At 40.3% G+C, this 15,137-nt stretch overlaps 1 protein-coding gene across 1 annotated transcript in view; it reads right to left on the bottom strand.

The window, feature by feature from the left end:
* Positions 1–15,137, bottom strand: part of OTC (ornithine carbamoyltransferase) — a 29,212-nt gene that overhangs the window by 4,743 nt on the left and 9,332 nt on the right. The window contains exons 4-5 of the mRNA XM_027886239.1: positions 12,301–12,388; positions 6,625–6,778 (exon numbers count right to left, since the gene is read on the bottom strand). Coding sequence (XP_027742040.1) covers positions 6,625–6,778; positions 12,301–12,388 — 242 coding nt within the window. The remainder of the gene's footprint in view (positions 1–6,624; positions 6,779–12,300; positions 12,389–15,137) is intronic.

Consider the following 15,137-nt stretch of genomic DNA (forward strand, 5'->3'; position numbering starts at 1 on the left):
GGAAAGCCCCCCATGTCTTACATAAAGGCCCAAGTGTGGCAGCTTCCTCCACTGCTGGGCTCTGGAACAGGCTCCCGAGGGCAGTGGTCACAGCACCAAGCCTGACAGAGTTCAAGAAGCATTTTTATGATACTCTCAAGCACGTGGTGTGACTCTTGGGGATGGTAATGTGCAGGGCCAGGAGTTGGACTCAATGGTCCTTGTGGATCCCTTCCAACTTGGCATATTCTGTGATCCTGTGACATGTTGGCACATATGCTGTATGGTGAGGCCCAGGCTCACACCACACACAGAGTCACTTTAACACCAAAGCTGTACAGCCATTTGTTGGTGCTCATAAACATCAGTGAGAAGCAGACATTTCTAGTTTAAAGACAGTCCTAATGCCTAGAATAGAACTCCTTCCAGCTTTTCCCCAGATTGTACAAATATCCTTATTCAGGTTTGCTCTGGCTTGGTTGTCTCTACACGATGTTCCCCTTGGCCATGGCAGTGGCCTTGCCCTTGGAATGCATTTTCATCATCACAGCTGCACAGGACAGAAAAGAGCAGCACTCTAAAAGCAGCTGTGCCACTCATGGCCTGCAGCGTTTGTTCTCCACTGCACAGTCAAAGAGGGCAGGGTTTTGTTTATGGGTGTGGATTGCCCAAACTTGAAACAGCATTACAGAGTTAACTACAGCTTTGTCTGCTGGCTCTTACAACCTGTTCATGTGCAGTTACTCTGACCCTCAACTCCAACAGATAAGGCCTAAGGAGGAACAAGAATAACAGGAGTTTTGTATTCCAGAGCAGGACAATTCAAGGCTCTTTACCAAGCTTTGTTTTAAGTATACATGTTTATAGGTACTTAGGTTGATATCAAAAAGTTTGTGAAGACATAGCCAAGTACTTCTCTATGCCTGCTCTGTACAGCTCTGCCTCATGGCTGGAAGGACTCTCTGGAGAGCCTTTTATTCTTAGTTCAAAACTGGGCTGTGCTACAATTGCATTGTAGTAGCTGGAAGCCAGACAGTGCTTCAACACTTTGTGTGACATGAATCAGTGCTTGTCAGAGAGGATAAGCATCCACATTGTAGAGCTGTACTAACTGGCACCCTTGCAGGAGATGCAGAAAAGATGCCAAAAAACTGAACAGGAAGAGGGCAGGGACTACCCCCTCCTCTCCTGGCAGCAGCTTCTCCTGAACAAATAGTTGTGAAGTTAGTCCAGAACAAAGTTATTGGCATTTCTGCCAGGGACCTCAAGTTTGAATCAAAAATATTAGTACTTGAAATACTGAACTATACCAAAATGCTGTAAAAATCTAAACGTGGTAGAGTCCTAAGCTGACTAGGTTTAAGGGTTAAAATTACAGTATTGTAAAACTATCACTTTTTCAGTTGAAGTTTGTTAGCAGCAGGCTCATTGGCAAAGGTTTGATGCAAGGGCATTTACAGGAGACCAAATCAGGAATTTGTGGACATGAAAGTTATTTCAGTATAACAGTTCTACATGTCTCTAAGGATCTTTCAAAGTCCTTCCACATCTCCTAGCAATAGCACTCCTAGGAGAAGGTCAAACTGAAGCATATATTTAAGGTGTTGTTTCAATTTAGGGCTGAGACATGAACCCACAGCCAGGAGCAAATGAGGCAGTCCTGAGTTCTTTTCATCTTACTGTTTAAAAATAGACATCACAGCCAGTAATGCTCAAAGCATTGACTAGAGTCACAAATATACTGCTATGTTAAACAACTTCCACCTTATTGCCAGCTGCTACTCTGCATTAAAAGAAGCACAGTGCATGCTAAATACTCTTCTCTGTTCTCCCAAGCTACTAGCTGTTACAGATAAAATATGAAGTACTGGAGATGTCTGCATAATGATCCTTGATATACATTACAAATTGCAAAGCCACGTCTGCAGTGATTACTGTGTAGAGTGGACATAGCTGAACTGATCTTAATGAAGATGTTTTGGTAATGGCAGGAGTCACACACAAGGCAGAGTCAAGCTGTGTGTGTGCTGGTGGAGCCTATTTTACATCCTGTGCTTTGTGCTGCCACTGGTGCACTGCTGCTGTGACTCAAACCTCTTCATCTAAGAGAAGCTCACTGTGACTGTGACTGTACTGCTTATATGCACACATACTCAGGTTCCATGAAAGATGTGTTAGTCTGTATTAGTCAAAACCAGAAAGCTTTGAGGCAATAAAAAACCTACTGTATATGAGACATACTTCACCCCCACCCTCCATTTTATAGTATGTTCTTATAAAACCACACAGATAAAATCCTGCTAAAAGTGTTTTGCCATGATGGTAACACTCCAGGTTAAATCAGAACCTTTACAACACCTGCTGCTCACCAAAGCCTCTGGAGATATTTTTCCCCTTGCAGCCCTTCCCAGTTTTACCGAACTCTTTTATGTTGATCTCAGCTTTATACCTGCTTGGGTGTTTGCAGTTTCTCTTTACATTTGGAACATGACTTTAAAATATTTACACTCCTTGTAAAGCCACAGAAAAATTTAACATATTTAGAAAGCCTAGAGTCCTTCTCCCTTATGGATGCTTCTTTGGCCAAATAGTGATTGCTGCTGTAAGTGCCATAAAACATGGCTTTGCTATTCTCATGAAAAATCCCTGTTAAATAATTAATGCTGATTTTACGTTCAACTTTCTCATCCTCATGTTGTTTTTACAAGATTTCATTCTGTTCTTATCTATGGGTGCTGCGTGTCAGTGTATCCAACCCTGGGAAAAAGTGAGCATGTTCAGTGTTCTGGCACTGCTGTGTTTATGGAGAAGACTGGGTTAACTAATTAGGGACATTTGTGTCTGCCTCTGCCTGGACTTGCTTCCAGTGAGGCTGAAACTCTGACACCGTCATGGGTTAATTCTGAAATGTTTGACCACAACTGTCATAACAGCCCTCAATTAAAACAAGCTTTTGAATAATGAATCAATAATCTGTCAAGTTTTAAAATGGAAAGCTAGGGACTAATCAAAGCTTTAGCCCTTTGGGATGCAGTGCGATCCAGCAAAGCAGAAACAGGGCAAACTTGGATCTACCGGCTCTCAAACTGCTTAAGGCAGATACTGGGCCAGTTATCTTTCATATTCTCACACTGGTTTTTGTCATGGTGGTTGAAACAGTATATTCTAGAGGATCATTCCAAATCTTAATTGGGATATCTAATTGTTAGAATAATAATGATGATGATGGTGATGAATTTGAAGACTCTAGTGATTTGAGGTCTTTGGGTCACACACCGAGGAGGAGTTGGGAATACACAGCAGCTCTCTTCAAGCTGGGTACCACTATTTGTTATGCTGTTTAAATAGAAAGCTCTGATGCATTTCTTATGCCAACCATTGCTTTCTGAAAAAGCAAATTCCCTCCAGACCAGTGACATAAAAAGCTAGTGGCATATGGATCCACTTTAATTATCAGCCTGGCCATCCTGCAGTCAGCTACAAGTTAGCTGATTTGCCCAGTGACATTAATATCAATTGAATCAATGTCAATACACAGCTTGTGTCTGGAATACAAATTGTGTGATGCTGCCCTCCAGCCAAGCTGAGCAGAGCAGAAGTTGTGAGCCACAGCTTCTGCCTGGGACACCGGCTGGAATCAGCACGTGGCTGTTACATGTCTCCAGCACAAGCAGAGAAGTAAAGTAGCTCAGTGTGTGCACAGCACCAGCACACAAACTCATAGCCTATAAAGGCTAAGTCCCCAAACACTCAAAATCGTGTTGTTTACATATTTACAGCCATTTTTAGTGGGCTTTAACTCAAGAGCAGGCTCGGTTCAACCCAACTTTTTTAAAAAAAGGTAGTATATATGCTAAGAAATACTTTTCTCTTGGCATAATAGGGGGTATTAACCCAGACCACAGTGTTAAGATTATAAATCAAACATGTGAGGGGCTCCAGGTTGCTCAGGAGAAAGGCACTGGGCAAGAGGATGTTGAACCTGAGCAATCTCACCCAGTATTCATGACAGGAGCACACTCTATGATCTGAAAAGAAGACCCTGAATACAGAACGAGAATTGACAGCCCTGAAAATGAACCAGTTGCATTGTTTGTGGAATGCAGTGGACTATACTAAAATAACCACACTAAAATGCACCTATGCAAAGGGAATCAGAAGCTGTAAGCAAGAAAACATTTTATCACAAAAAACCAGGCAATTACACAGTTTCAGACGAAAGAGAAAGTGCTTGAAGAGGATTCAAGAAGGCACATGACAAAAGTAATAGAGTATAGAAAATGGGAGAATAAAAATGTGGTAAGCATGAAGAGGGCCAGAGTGTATGTAGTGCTCCACTGGCAAATGCATTAGGAACAAAAAGAAAAGAAAAAAATTACATTTAGGTTATTAAACGACAGCAGGGAGAAGCAGGAAAATATTCACAGGGATAAGGAAGAGACATTTGTTTAAGAGAAATAAGCTGCATAAAACCTGTAGTTACATTTAAATATAAGGTTACCAGTCTGTGCCCCTATTGTAGTTTGCCTATACGTATAAATCAAATAAATTGCCTTTGCATTGCAGGAAAGCAGTCCAAATGTTATATATGGACTTCCAGCTCACTTAAAAAGCAGTGGTACTATTCCACATCCCTGTATTAATCTTCTTGCAGGCAGTACTTGGATAACATCTTGCTGAAAATCCCATGAGAAGTTTGATTGTGGGAAGTAGCAACCAGACCCCGGGGTTCACATTTCTTCTGTGACCTGCTAAAGTTCCCTATATAATTAAAATGCTGTTTTAGTACGTGCCACTGACTGTAAGACTAGTCTTTTCCACCTTGCTGTACAATGCAAGGAGGAAAACAGGGAGTAGACCAGCAGGTCAGGAAGGGAAAGCACAGGCAGTGCCAACACACACACCAAGCTGCTGAGACCTTCCCCCTGCCTGCCCCTCTCTCCTCTTAAAAAAGCAAGAACAGAAAGTGTGTCAGCAACCAGCAGAGCAGTGTGCTCTTGGCAAAGTGGGGCAGCCACCCAGTTGCATTCTGAAGACCTTCTCACAAACTCTGGATTAGGGAACGTGAGGGAGAGAATCAGGAAAAAATGGGCAAAGTTGGAGGAAACACTGCTCTGCTTATCAGGCTGACTGTGCAAGTGCTGCAAATTTAAAAAAAGAACAACTTCCATGGCTGTCCAAAGGCTGAGCCACTCCTTGTGATCCCCGTAAGTGCTCACTTTGTCATGATACCTCTCCATGTCAAATGAAGTAGAGGACAACAGCGCTCTGAACCTGGGTGCTGTAGTCAGTGGCCTGGATAAAACCAGGTTTGGGGGCAGAGATACCCATATTTGTGAAGACTGTGAGTCACAGACTATTCCTGAAGCCTGTTATTCACAAGTGATAACATGCTAATTAATAAGGTGTTTGCAAGACAGAACACATTGTAAACCAGAACCATAAGATTCTCCTGGTTTACAGTTGCACATAGGGTTTAGAATGAAATGATGACATTCTCATCACAGCTTATTGTGTTATGTAGTTTGAACATTGAGTCTGGTTCAATGTGATCTCACAAATCTCCCTTATCCTGAGGCATGAGAAGCATCTTAGCCTGAAGTTCACCAATTTTTGCCGCCCTCTTCACTACGAGTATTAAAATTTTACAAAAAATAATGATAATTCAAATTAGAAAAAAGCAATTTTCACTAAACACATGATTCTTCCAGTATTTAAAGTTTAAAGCGTGAATAATTTAATATCACTCTCACCAGATCTTTCACACTTAATGAATGTCCCATAGCAAAGTCTTCGACAGCTGAGAAACACAGCCAAATGAATCAAGAAATTATTCTACCCTCCTGTTTTCAAGCTGTGTGATTTTTATTCATTCAGAAAGTAAACAAGGTCAGAGGAGTTCATCATAGTTGTCAACCAACACTGCAGTATAATCATAATAATAATCTTTTTTATAAGCCAGATCCTCAACTGATTGTAAAACCACATAGTCCTTCTGTTCACAGATAAACATCTGGTATTCTATGTGCAAAACGTTATCCTGCTGTCAAATCAACTATTGCATTGGATAAAACCACAGAATAAAATCTTTTTTAACAACTCTTTGATGTGAGCAAAGTTTAAATTGGTTTAAGTGCCAGAACACTAAATGTTTGCACTGGTAGCAATAACTGGCTTTTCAGAACAAATTTGTTCAACCAATTTCCTAATACATAGATACTGATTCTTTCTAAACTGTTCATAGATTAGTGAGGAATCAAGAGAGAACTACTGAGGGTTTTTAAGTCAGTGGAAAAACTTCCACTGGCTTTGGCTAAGCCATCTTCTCACCTTTATCTTAATATGTAAAGCCCCCTGACCATTTTTCATGTGTGTGGAATTGCAGCCTAATTCCAATGAAATAATTAATTTTATGCTTAACTTTACTCCCACTACAACTGATAGGGCTACATAATTATTTTAAAATAAAAAAGCTCTTAATTATATTGCTGGATGAAAATTTCTTTAAATAACAAATGCTGCCCAATTACCACTTAGAAAAACTTAGGAATAAATGGTTTTGAACCCGACTTCCCCAAATACTTAGCAAGGCTAAGACTTAGTAAAAAAAAAAAAAAAAAAAAGAAAAATTGGTTGGATTGTTACCTGAAGAGTTAGGTAATCAGCTAAAATCTGGAGAGGGTGGTATAAATCGGACAGTCCATTGATTATTGGGATTGTGGATTCTTTCGCCATTAGGTCCAGATCATTATGCTTATAAACTCGAGCCAAGATTGCATTTGTCATGCTGGACAGCACCCTGGAGATAGCAGAAAATACTCAAACATAATAAATATAGCCCTGTTGCACTTTTCAGCATGCAACACATGAATATTAATGAGAAATGGTAATGAATCAATATTTTTCAGCTATCTGAATAATTTATCATGCCTGCAGAACAGACCCAAATGTAGTCATTTAACAAGCTGCTAATAAGTAAGCAGTTTCACTTATTAACAGACTGTAGTAAGTAAATGAAAACTGCTGCTGTATTTTATGTTTTTTTTTCTCTTTGGAGTTTGATTGTAGATGTAACATCAATACATGTTGAGCTATCTGAACTAAGATAAGAGATTGTGTGAACTGTAACTTTTGAAGAATTTGATAACTTCAGAAGAGATAAGGTATAAGATTACTTCAGTCTTTTAGCAAAGAACAAATCTAGCACTGACTGAATATTACAGACTCTGCATGGTAGCCTGACCTTTGTGAGGATTAGAGTACAGATCTGCCTCAGATTGCCACACTTATTTGCTGATCTTAATTAAGACAGAAACAGCAGACCAACAACACCAGCCTTTTCTTTTTCCTACCTGCAGACCTTTGGATTGACACACATGGTATCAGCACTAAAATAATGCCCAAATTTGAAACTCAGTGTAAGGACAGGGGCAGGCAGGAGCCTCTGTACCACTGTGGCCTTAACCTCATTTGCCCAAGTGTGAAAGACAGAGATTGGCATAGTGGATTAGCATAGTATACTCTGAATTTTTTAGATAAATTAAATATGGATTGGAGCTCTTAATTTCCCTGCATTTCTGTGTTTTAATCAGGCCCTGAAGCCTGACTTTGAAGTAGCATTTTTTGTGTTTTCGCGTTATCTATAATACGACATTAAAACAAAACGTAGAAGAGACTGAATTAGAAGAGTATGAAAAAAAAAAAATCCTTGCAGTATCTGTCTTCCTGATTAGCCATGAAAAATTTTTGTATCTCTTCTTGTGGATATAAGGCTGTTAATACCGTGATCAGTGAAGTCTCCTGATGAAGTCAGTAACAAACATTTTCTATTGACACCAGATATTCCTCACACAATCAAAACTCATAAAATGTTACAAGATTGCCTGTAGAGCTCTCTCTGAAGAAAAGACTGCCAATAGTAGCTAAAGTGAAAAGGAAAGTGAAACCCGAGCAAGGTATTTACTGATTACAGTGCTCTGGAACAGTTTCTGTTTGTACCATTATTTCTCCTTGGCTCATGAGTTCCTTTCTCTGTGGAAAACCTGTTAAGTTCTGAACTAGTCATCAGAGGTTCCTTCTCACATGTGTCCACCCTAAACAAGACAGCCAATTCCATCAGCCAAGGAAAAGAGGCAGTCACACTGGGAAATTGCCTATTTTCCTTAGACTTTTTTTTTTTTTTTTTTTTTTTTTTTTTTTTTTTTTTTTTTTTTTTTTTTTTTTTTTTTTTTTTTTTTTTTTTTTTTTTTTTTTTTTTTTTTTTTTTTTTTTTTTTTTTTTTTTTTTTTTTTTTTTTTTTTTTTAAGCTATCAGGACAGCTGATTCCTATTTGATGCAATTGATAAAGAATTTAAAGATGGTTCCTTTGCAAGGTATGCCATTAGAGGAAATTCAGTCATAATCACCAAATAGTGAAAACTGCTGGATTTTCATCCTTAATCTGTTAAAAGTAGATACTAAACCCATTACACACTTACCAGGAAGATATCAGACAGTCCTTCTGCCAGCATTTCTAGACATCATATCTTATAGTAGGAAACCCAGGTGGAAAGTGGGTTTATTCTTTGTGAAATCAAAACAAAATTAAACTCAGGGGAAAAAAAAAACCCCAAACAAATAGACTTCACCTGGAGGTCTCTGATTACAGGAGAATGATGAAGTCTTCTGTAATCAAATTAGTTTAAAGCAAACCGTGTAAGGCTGGAATTGCATAGGGAAAAGGACCTGAATAGATAAGAGTCTTTAGTAAAGATGAAGTTTTGGAAGGTGAGGGTGGGTAAGCACAGATTATTATGTGTCTTTACATTTAAGGTTCTTATCTTTCTCTCTTTTCATTCTTTTTGCAAGACTGTGAGACTATGAACTTCAAAATCCCAGAGCCTGGAAATATATTGTATTGGAATGTGGAGTGTATTAGAGTGCTGCATATCTCTCTTTTCAAAGTAACTTTTATTTCTAAAGAGAAAAATTGGATATTTTTTTTTTCTCAAGTGTATCCTCTGAGGAATCCAAAATTAAACAAAAAGTATACCCTTTTGGTCTGGCAGGTCTCTGAATTTGAAAAGGAGGCATTTATGTATTTTTGCATAGAACAGAATTTACGTACATTTTGCATAGAATACTGCTATTTAAGGCAGTTTTGCTTTTATTTTGAAAATATATATCCATTTAAAAGGTTTAAACTTCTGACTACTTCACTGTCACTCACAGTCTTACAAGGGCAGAGGGTGGATGTGCTCTCAGCAAGCAGTGAGAAGTAAACCCACTCCCCATAAATGCAGAGATTCATCCCCTAATAATTCCAGTGGACTGCTAAAATCATTCAATGAGTTCTGCAGTGCTGTCACTGAACCTGATGGCCCCTGTGGTTTGCTGGTGCTTGGTGGAACTGCTCTACAGTGGCAGATACAGATACAGTACTTATATTTCATTTCACGTAGTATATCAGACATGCTAAACAGCTCTGAAAGGCTGAGAGCTCCTTAATGGGTGGTAACTTTTTGCTACTGTGTCAACATAAATGTAAATGTCTTGTGAAACATGGAACAGCTGATTTATGAGCGGGTAATAAGTCTTAAAATATGTTCACAGCAGCAATGCTTTCAGCCCCTACCTGCAGCAACTCTAATAAAAACTGTGACTTTTATAGACCCGTGCTCCTTTTGCTTTAAGTCTCAATCTCAAGTACTTCTAAGGCCTTCAGAGCGCTAGACACATTGGCTGTAAATATTTGAAATGCCCTCTGGGTCTACTACAGGCATTCTTTTTTTTATTCATACATTAACTGAATGAGGTTGGGATGTTATCTTTCATTTGCAAGAAAACGCCAGGGAATTAACACTCAGGTTGTTCTTTTGGGTAAACTGCTCAGCCTTGATTATGCAAAGTCAATAATACCCTTGCTAATGAGAGCAGGAGTGAAGCAGAGCACACAGGAATGAAGAAGGGCTCTGTAAGGACTTGGGAAAGCCCCCAGTCCACTGTAGCAGGGGAGTGTTGTGACTCAGTAGAGGAACAAAATACCCAGGTCAGAATCATAAACAGGGATTTACTCCTGGAAGAGCAAGCAGTGACAAAGAAAGAGGGCTGAAGGCTTGCATGGGAAATGAATATTGTGGGAACTTTCTCAACAGAATAGGGACACCTCCAGAACGGCTGAAAGATTTTCTTGCTTCTATTTATTGCCTTATTTCTCATAGCTTACTGCCTGCCTTCTTTACATTTGCTTGTACGAAAAAAGGTCATTCAGGAGACTGTGAATGAAAGATTTTGTGTGCCTTTATTATTGTATTTGTGAAGAAGAATTGAAAATTGACCTCTAGAGTGTTTGTGTATCAGAACTCTCCTGCTTAAACAGGGACTATGTCATGTGATGTATGAAGAATTTCTTTCCAAGGAATGTATTTGAATTCTGTGGCAGTGTATGAACTCTTCTGAACTGGACACAGTGGTCTAATGTACCTCAGACTTGACTGTTAAGTCTCAGATTAATCTGTTCCCTTTGCGGGCCCAAAATTTACACAGTTTATGAATCTTATGAATCTTTTAAACTTGTACTTACTAAAGCCAGGCTTTTGTTGAAACATCTGAACGCTTTTGATATTGACTTGTTGGAGCAAGTCCAGAGGAGGCCACCAAGATGATTAGAGGGATGGAACACCTCTCCTCTGAGGAAAGGCTGAGAGGATTGGGATTGTTGAGCCTGGACAAGAGAAGGCTTTGGGATGACCTAATTGTGGCCTTTCAGTACATGAAGGGAACCCACAGGAAAGATGGAGAGGGACTATTTACAAGAGCACGTAGTGACAGGACAGGGAGGAATGGATCCAAACTAAAAGATTAGGTTTATTAGGATTATATGTTAGGCAAAAATCCTTTGCTCAGAGGGTGGTGAGGCACCAGCACAGAGAAGTTGCGGATGTGCCATCCCTGGAAATATTCAAGGCCAGGTTGGATGGAGCTCTGAGCAACTTGGTCTAGTTGAAGGTGACTCTGTTCATGGCAGAGGCACTGGAAGTAGATGATCATTAAGAACTCTTCCAACCCAAACCATCCTATGATTTTATCATTGCAGCTTACTTTGATACTGGCAGTTATGAATCAAGCAGGGAGTGAGAGTTAAGTAGCTTCAAGCCTAAAGGGACTGAAATTTTTAATGTCTACTATAAACACCCACATGTCTTCAACTTCAGTACTTAAAAACAAGAAAGGAAAATTTAAAATGTTTAAATGTTTGATCTTTTTTCTTAAATTTTCTTAAATTTTCCATCACAAAGAACAGCAACACAGTTCTCAAACAATCTCTCCCACTGACTGAAAACTGTGGTATTCAGCAGAGGCAATGGAACTCAGCTGCCTGATTGCATATTTTGAATTAAGCCTGATGAGCTTGACACTGCAGATCTTTCACCAGAATTAAAGGGACCATTCAGACACTACTAACCTTCTAACAGCTGAGCCAGACTGAATCGGCCTCAGTTTGCAAAAGGACTGCCTAGAAAGCAGGACAATGCTGAGGTTGGATGAGGCTTTAGTATATGGAGTGCTATGATAAACAGCAGGAGCACCTGCAAAACACCACCTCATGTTTTGTCTGCTTTCTGCAATATCAGAGGGAATCCACTGGAGAAACACCCTGAGCTCAGTTCTTCCCTGCTACAGCAAAGGAGATAGGCTGCTACTCATCCCTAAATGCTTGTGGGACTGGGCATGGTCAAGATCTTCCAAGAATGCCAGTGAGACAACAAAGCCACAGCCCAGCCTCCACAGCAGTTCTGACAGTGGGTATGGTTGTGGAGGAGGGCACATGAAGTCAGAGACTGGCTGCAAAGTGTTGTTCAAGTTTGGTGCTGCTGATACAGGTGGATCAGAATGGCCTTGACTGCCACGCTGTCACTGCAGGTAGGCTATAATGGCAGGCTAAGGCCAACCACCATCTGACCTAACTAACACAAACAGTGTCTTTTCTCTTTGATTTTGCTCCATTACTTCCTTTTCCTCCTCAGAAGGTTTGAGTCTTGTTTGAGTATATGTGCTGTCATCACTGGAGTTTTACTACTGAGGTTCATAAAATGTTTCTAAATGCAGCCCTGATTAACACTCTGTATGCCAAAATATTTCTCATTGTGACAATGGACAGCTAGAGTGGATGGCGTATTGAACTACAGGTTCTCTGAGGTGATCTGTAAATATTTTAGAAATTTAAACTACCTTCTGACATTTTCCAGAAAGAAAACATTAGCTTCCAAAATTCTGTAAGACAGGTTTCAGCCCAACCAATTATCAAATACATAGTTATCAATCAGGTAGCATTTTACCAACCTCACTGTGTCTGTGAGACTCTCATTAGTGCCCAGATGTATATCTTGTATTGTAAGGAAGGAAGGATGTCCTCCGAGGAGAGCAAATCCTACGGTGAGGTCGATTAAAAAAAAAAAGAGAAATTTAACGCCAGCACCTCATATCTGCAGCCAAGACACAAAATCTTCTTCATGTAAGATACAATTACAGCAATAAAAGTAAAACTCAGCAGGACATCCAAATGTTTCAAACACCTAATAATACATATGCTAAAATAACTAGCATCTGACACACAAAATACAAATAAACATACTTTGGAATAAAACCACTCAAATGTGATATTTTGCTGAAATCCTTCATTCAAGCTCCAAGGCTACACATTGCCAAGAGCATCACTGTGTTGCCCTGCTATGAGCCAGGTAATCCATTCATCATGCTGCATTTCAAGGGACTTTGCATCCTAGAAGGGCCATTTGAGTCACTAGATGTAATTTCACATCCTTATATGTATCTAGATTTTCTTTCATGTACAGCCACTCAGGCAGAACACCCTAAAACTAAATAATATAATAATGGCCAGTCTTCGCAAACGAAGAACTGGGGAAGGTCTTTACACCTTCCAGCCTGCTCATTGGATTTTTTCGGTGAGACACAGTGTGAGCGGAACTGAGCCCACCCTTTAATCCTGAGGTTCATCTGCCGGGGCCAAGCGAGCTTGGACGGTGGCAGCGAGGTCCTCAGGACGTAGATGGATTGCCTTACAGGGCTAACGAGCTCCATCTGCCAGGGGAGTGGCCCTGACCGGGAATCAAACCCGGGCCTCAGCAGAGACAGCGCCGCGTCCTTAACCACTAGACCACCAGGGGCTCCACCCTAAAACTACTCACACACTGTAACAGACTTGACTTGAGTCACAAATGACCAAACTCCTTAAAAACAGTAATGCGACAGAGAGAAAAGGAAAGGTCTCAGTCACAGCCATCATCCCTCTACCCTGCAATAGTTAGGAATTTATGAGGTAGTCCAAGGAACTGGATGGATTAGGTCCAAAGAATAAAATCCATTCCTGAACAGCAAAGGAGATAGGTTTAAGTCTAAAGCTTCCTTCGACTGAATCTCAGTGTAAAGTCCATCATGGCCACAGGTTGGGAGGATGGGTTTGAGGGAGGCTGTTTAGTGAGCTGTCACAGATGGTTTAGCATAAACCTTGCACAGGACACAGGGTCCTACAGCTGGGGACATCCAAAGTGCAGTATTTGAACTGGGCTGTAGGTAGCCCTGTAAGGCATTTTCTGTGTGCTGGGGAAGATTTTCCACATAAGAACAACTCCTTTCTAGTATAGAAATTGTCAGGGAGATCTTGCCCTGTCGCTAATATTCATGACAGAGGAAATTTTCAGAGAACCAGAGTCCAGCATTTTTGAGAGAACGCTGGGGGGAGTTGTGGGGTGGGGGGGTGGGGGGGGGAAGGGAGAGAAAGAAACAAACAAAAAAAAGCTGCTCCGTCTGGTCGTAGCCGTTAGATGGCACTGCAGACATCCTCAGCACTGCAGCTTTAGCACGGTGGGTGTATGGGCCTGTCAAAGATAAAATCTTGATTCCAGAGCTACTCTTCAAAAATAGATTAAATCAGGACCAAACACTGGGCCCTTTCACAGATAAAACCAACTAGCTACAGGCATCAGGTCTGGACCCCACAGCTGGGCTCCCTACTCAGAGCAACTTATTAACTTCCATCTCATGATGGCAGTGGGGTTGAAGTGAGGTCTTCCATTCCATCACTTCAGTCAGTCTCTACAGTTTAAAATGCAATAGACTAAAATAATCCTGGCAAATCGTTGCCTTTAGATTTCCACAATTTCCTTAGAGGACCAATTAAAAATAATGATGCTCCAGAACCCACCTGAAGGGCAAAGTTCTGCTCTGTCCAGACAGTATATACTTATTGAATGGACCCATTTTTGCTTTCCAGTTGTTGTCATTAAATATTGTTCTGAACCTTAACAAGACTGCAGTCAGACACAGCAAACTTTTAAGAATGAAGCATCATTTATTCTACTATTACTTTTTGCTGTTAGAAAAGGACTATTTATAGCTTTGTTTGTTGCTTCAACCTCCTCTCTGAAGCTCAGGCACAAACTCTGTTTTATGGGAATATGTATGCAAACTGTTGCCTAGACATTGCATCCTATCTCTTCAATGCAAGTTTTTAAGTCAAGACCTCAAAGATGAAATGTTATTTGTAGTAACTCTTCCTTCCCAAGGTCTTGTGGATTTTTTTGAAGGCATATACTACTATGTCAGTGATTTATCCCTGCAAGTCCCATAAAAGACAACAGCGCTGCGTTTTAGGCTTTAAATACACACACTTTGGTAGATTATTCACAGTCCAGGCAGGCTCTCATGGACGTGTTCTGTTTTCTATAAATGGTGCCCAGGTTAGAAAAAAAAAAAAAAAGGAATCTGACCATTTATTCTGAATTGCCAGACGTCAGGCAGCGCAGTCGGAGCTGCCACCTGGAGTCTGTGTACATAGCAGAGTCCTAATGTGCTGGGCTTTCTGCTCATCAACTGGCCATCTGTGCAGGGCCTGGGAACATATTTCCATCCAAAACTTTCCGTCTGGAAAAACAGGAATTCTGCGCTCTAGCTTTGTATATAGTTGCAGAGACAGAATCTTTGCTTCAGATTCTTTCATCCAGACTACTAGTAGAAAGAAAATAATGAAGACTTTTGAAGATAGGCAGGCAACAATTCAGCAAATAAGCACAGATTGTAGTGCTGTGTTAAACTGGGAAATCTAATCCTCTTTGTTTTCACAGCCTGGTCATAGTCAAATCCACATGCTAAATGTTTAT

Source organism: Empidonax traillii, unplaced genomic scaffold (assembly GCF_003031625.1).
Source record: "Empidonax traillii isolate 1590-97213 ecotype Southwest subspecies unplaced genomic scaffold, ASM303162v1 scaffold1:size7828297, whole genome shotgun sequence".
Lineage (NCBI taxonomy): Eukaryota > Metazoa > Chordata > Aves > Passeriformes > Tyrannidae > Empidonax > Empidonax traillii.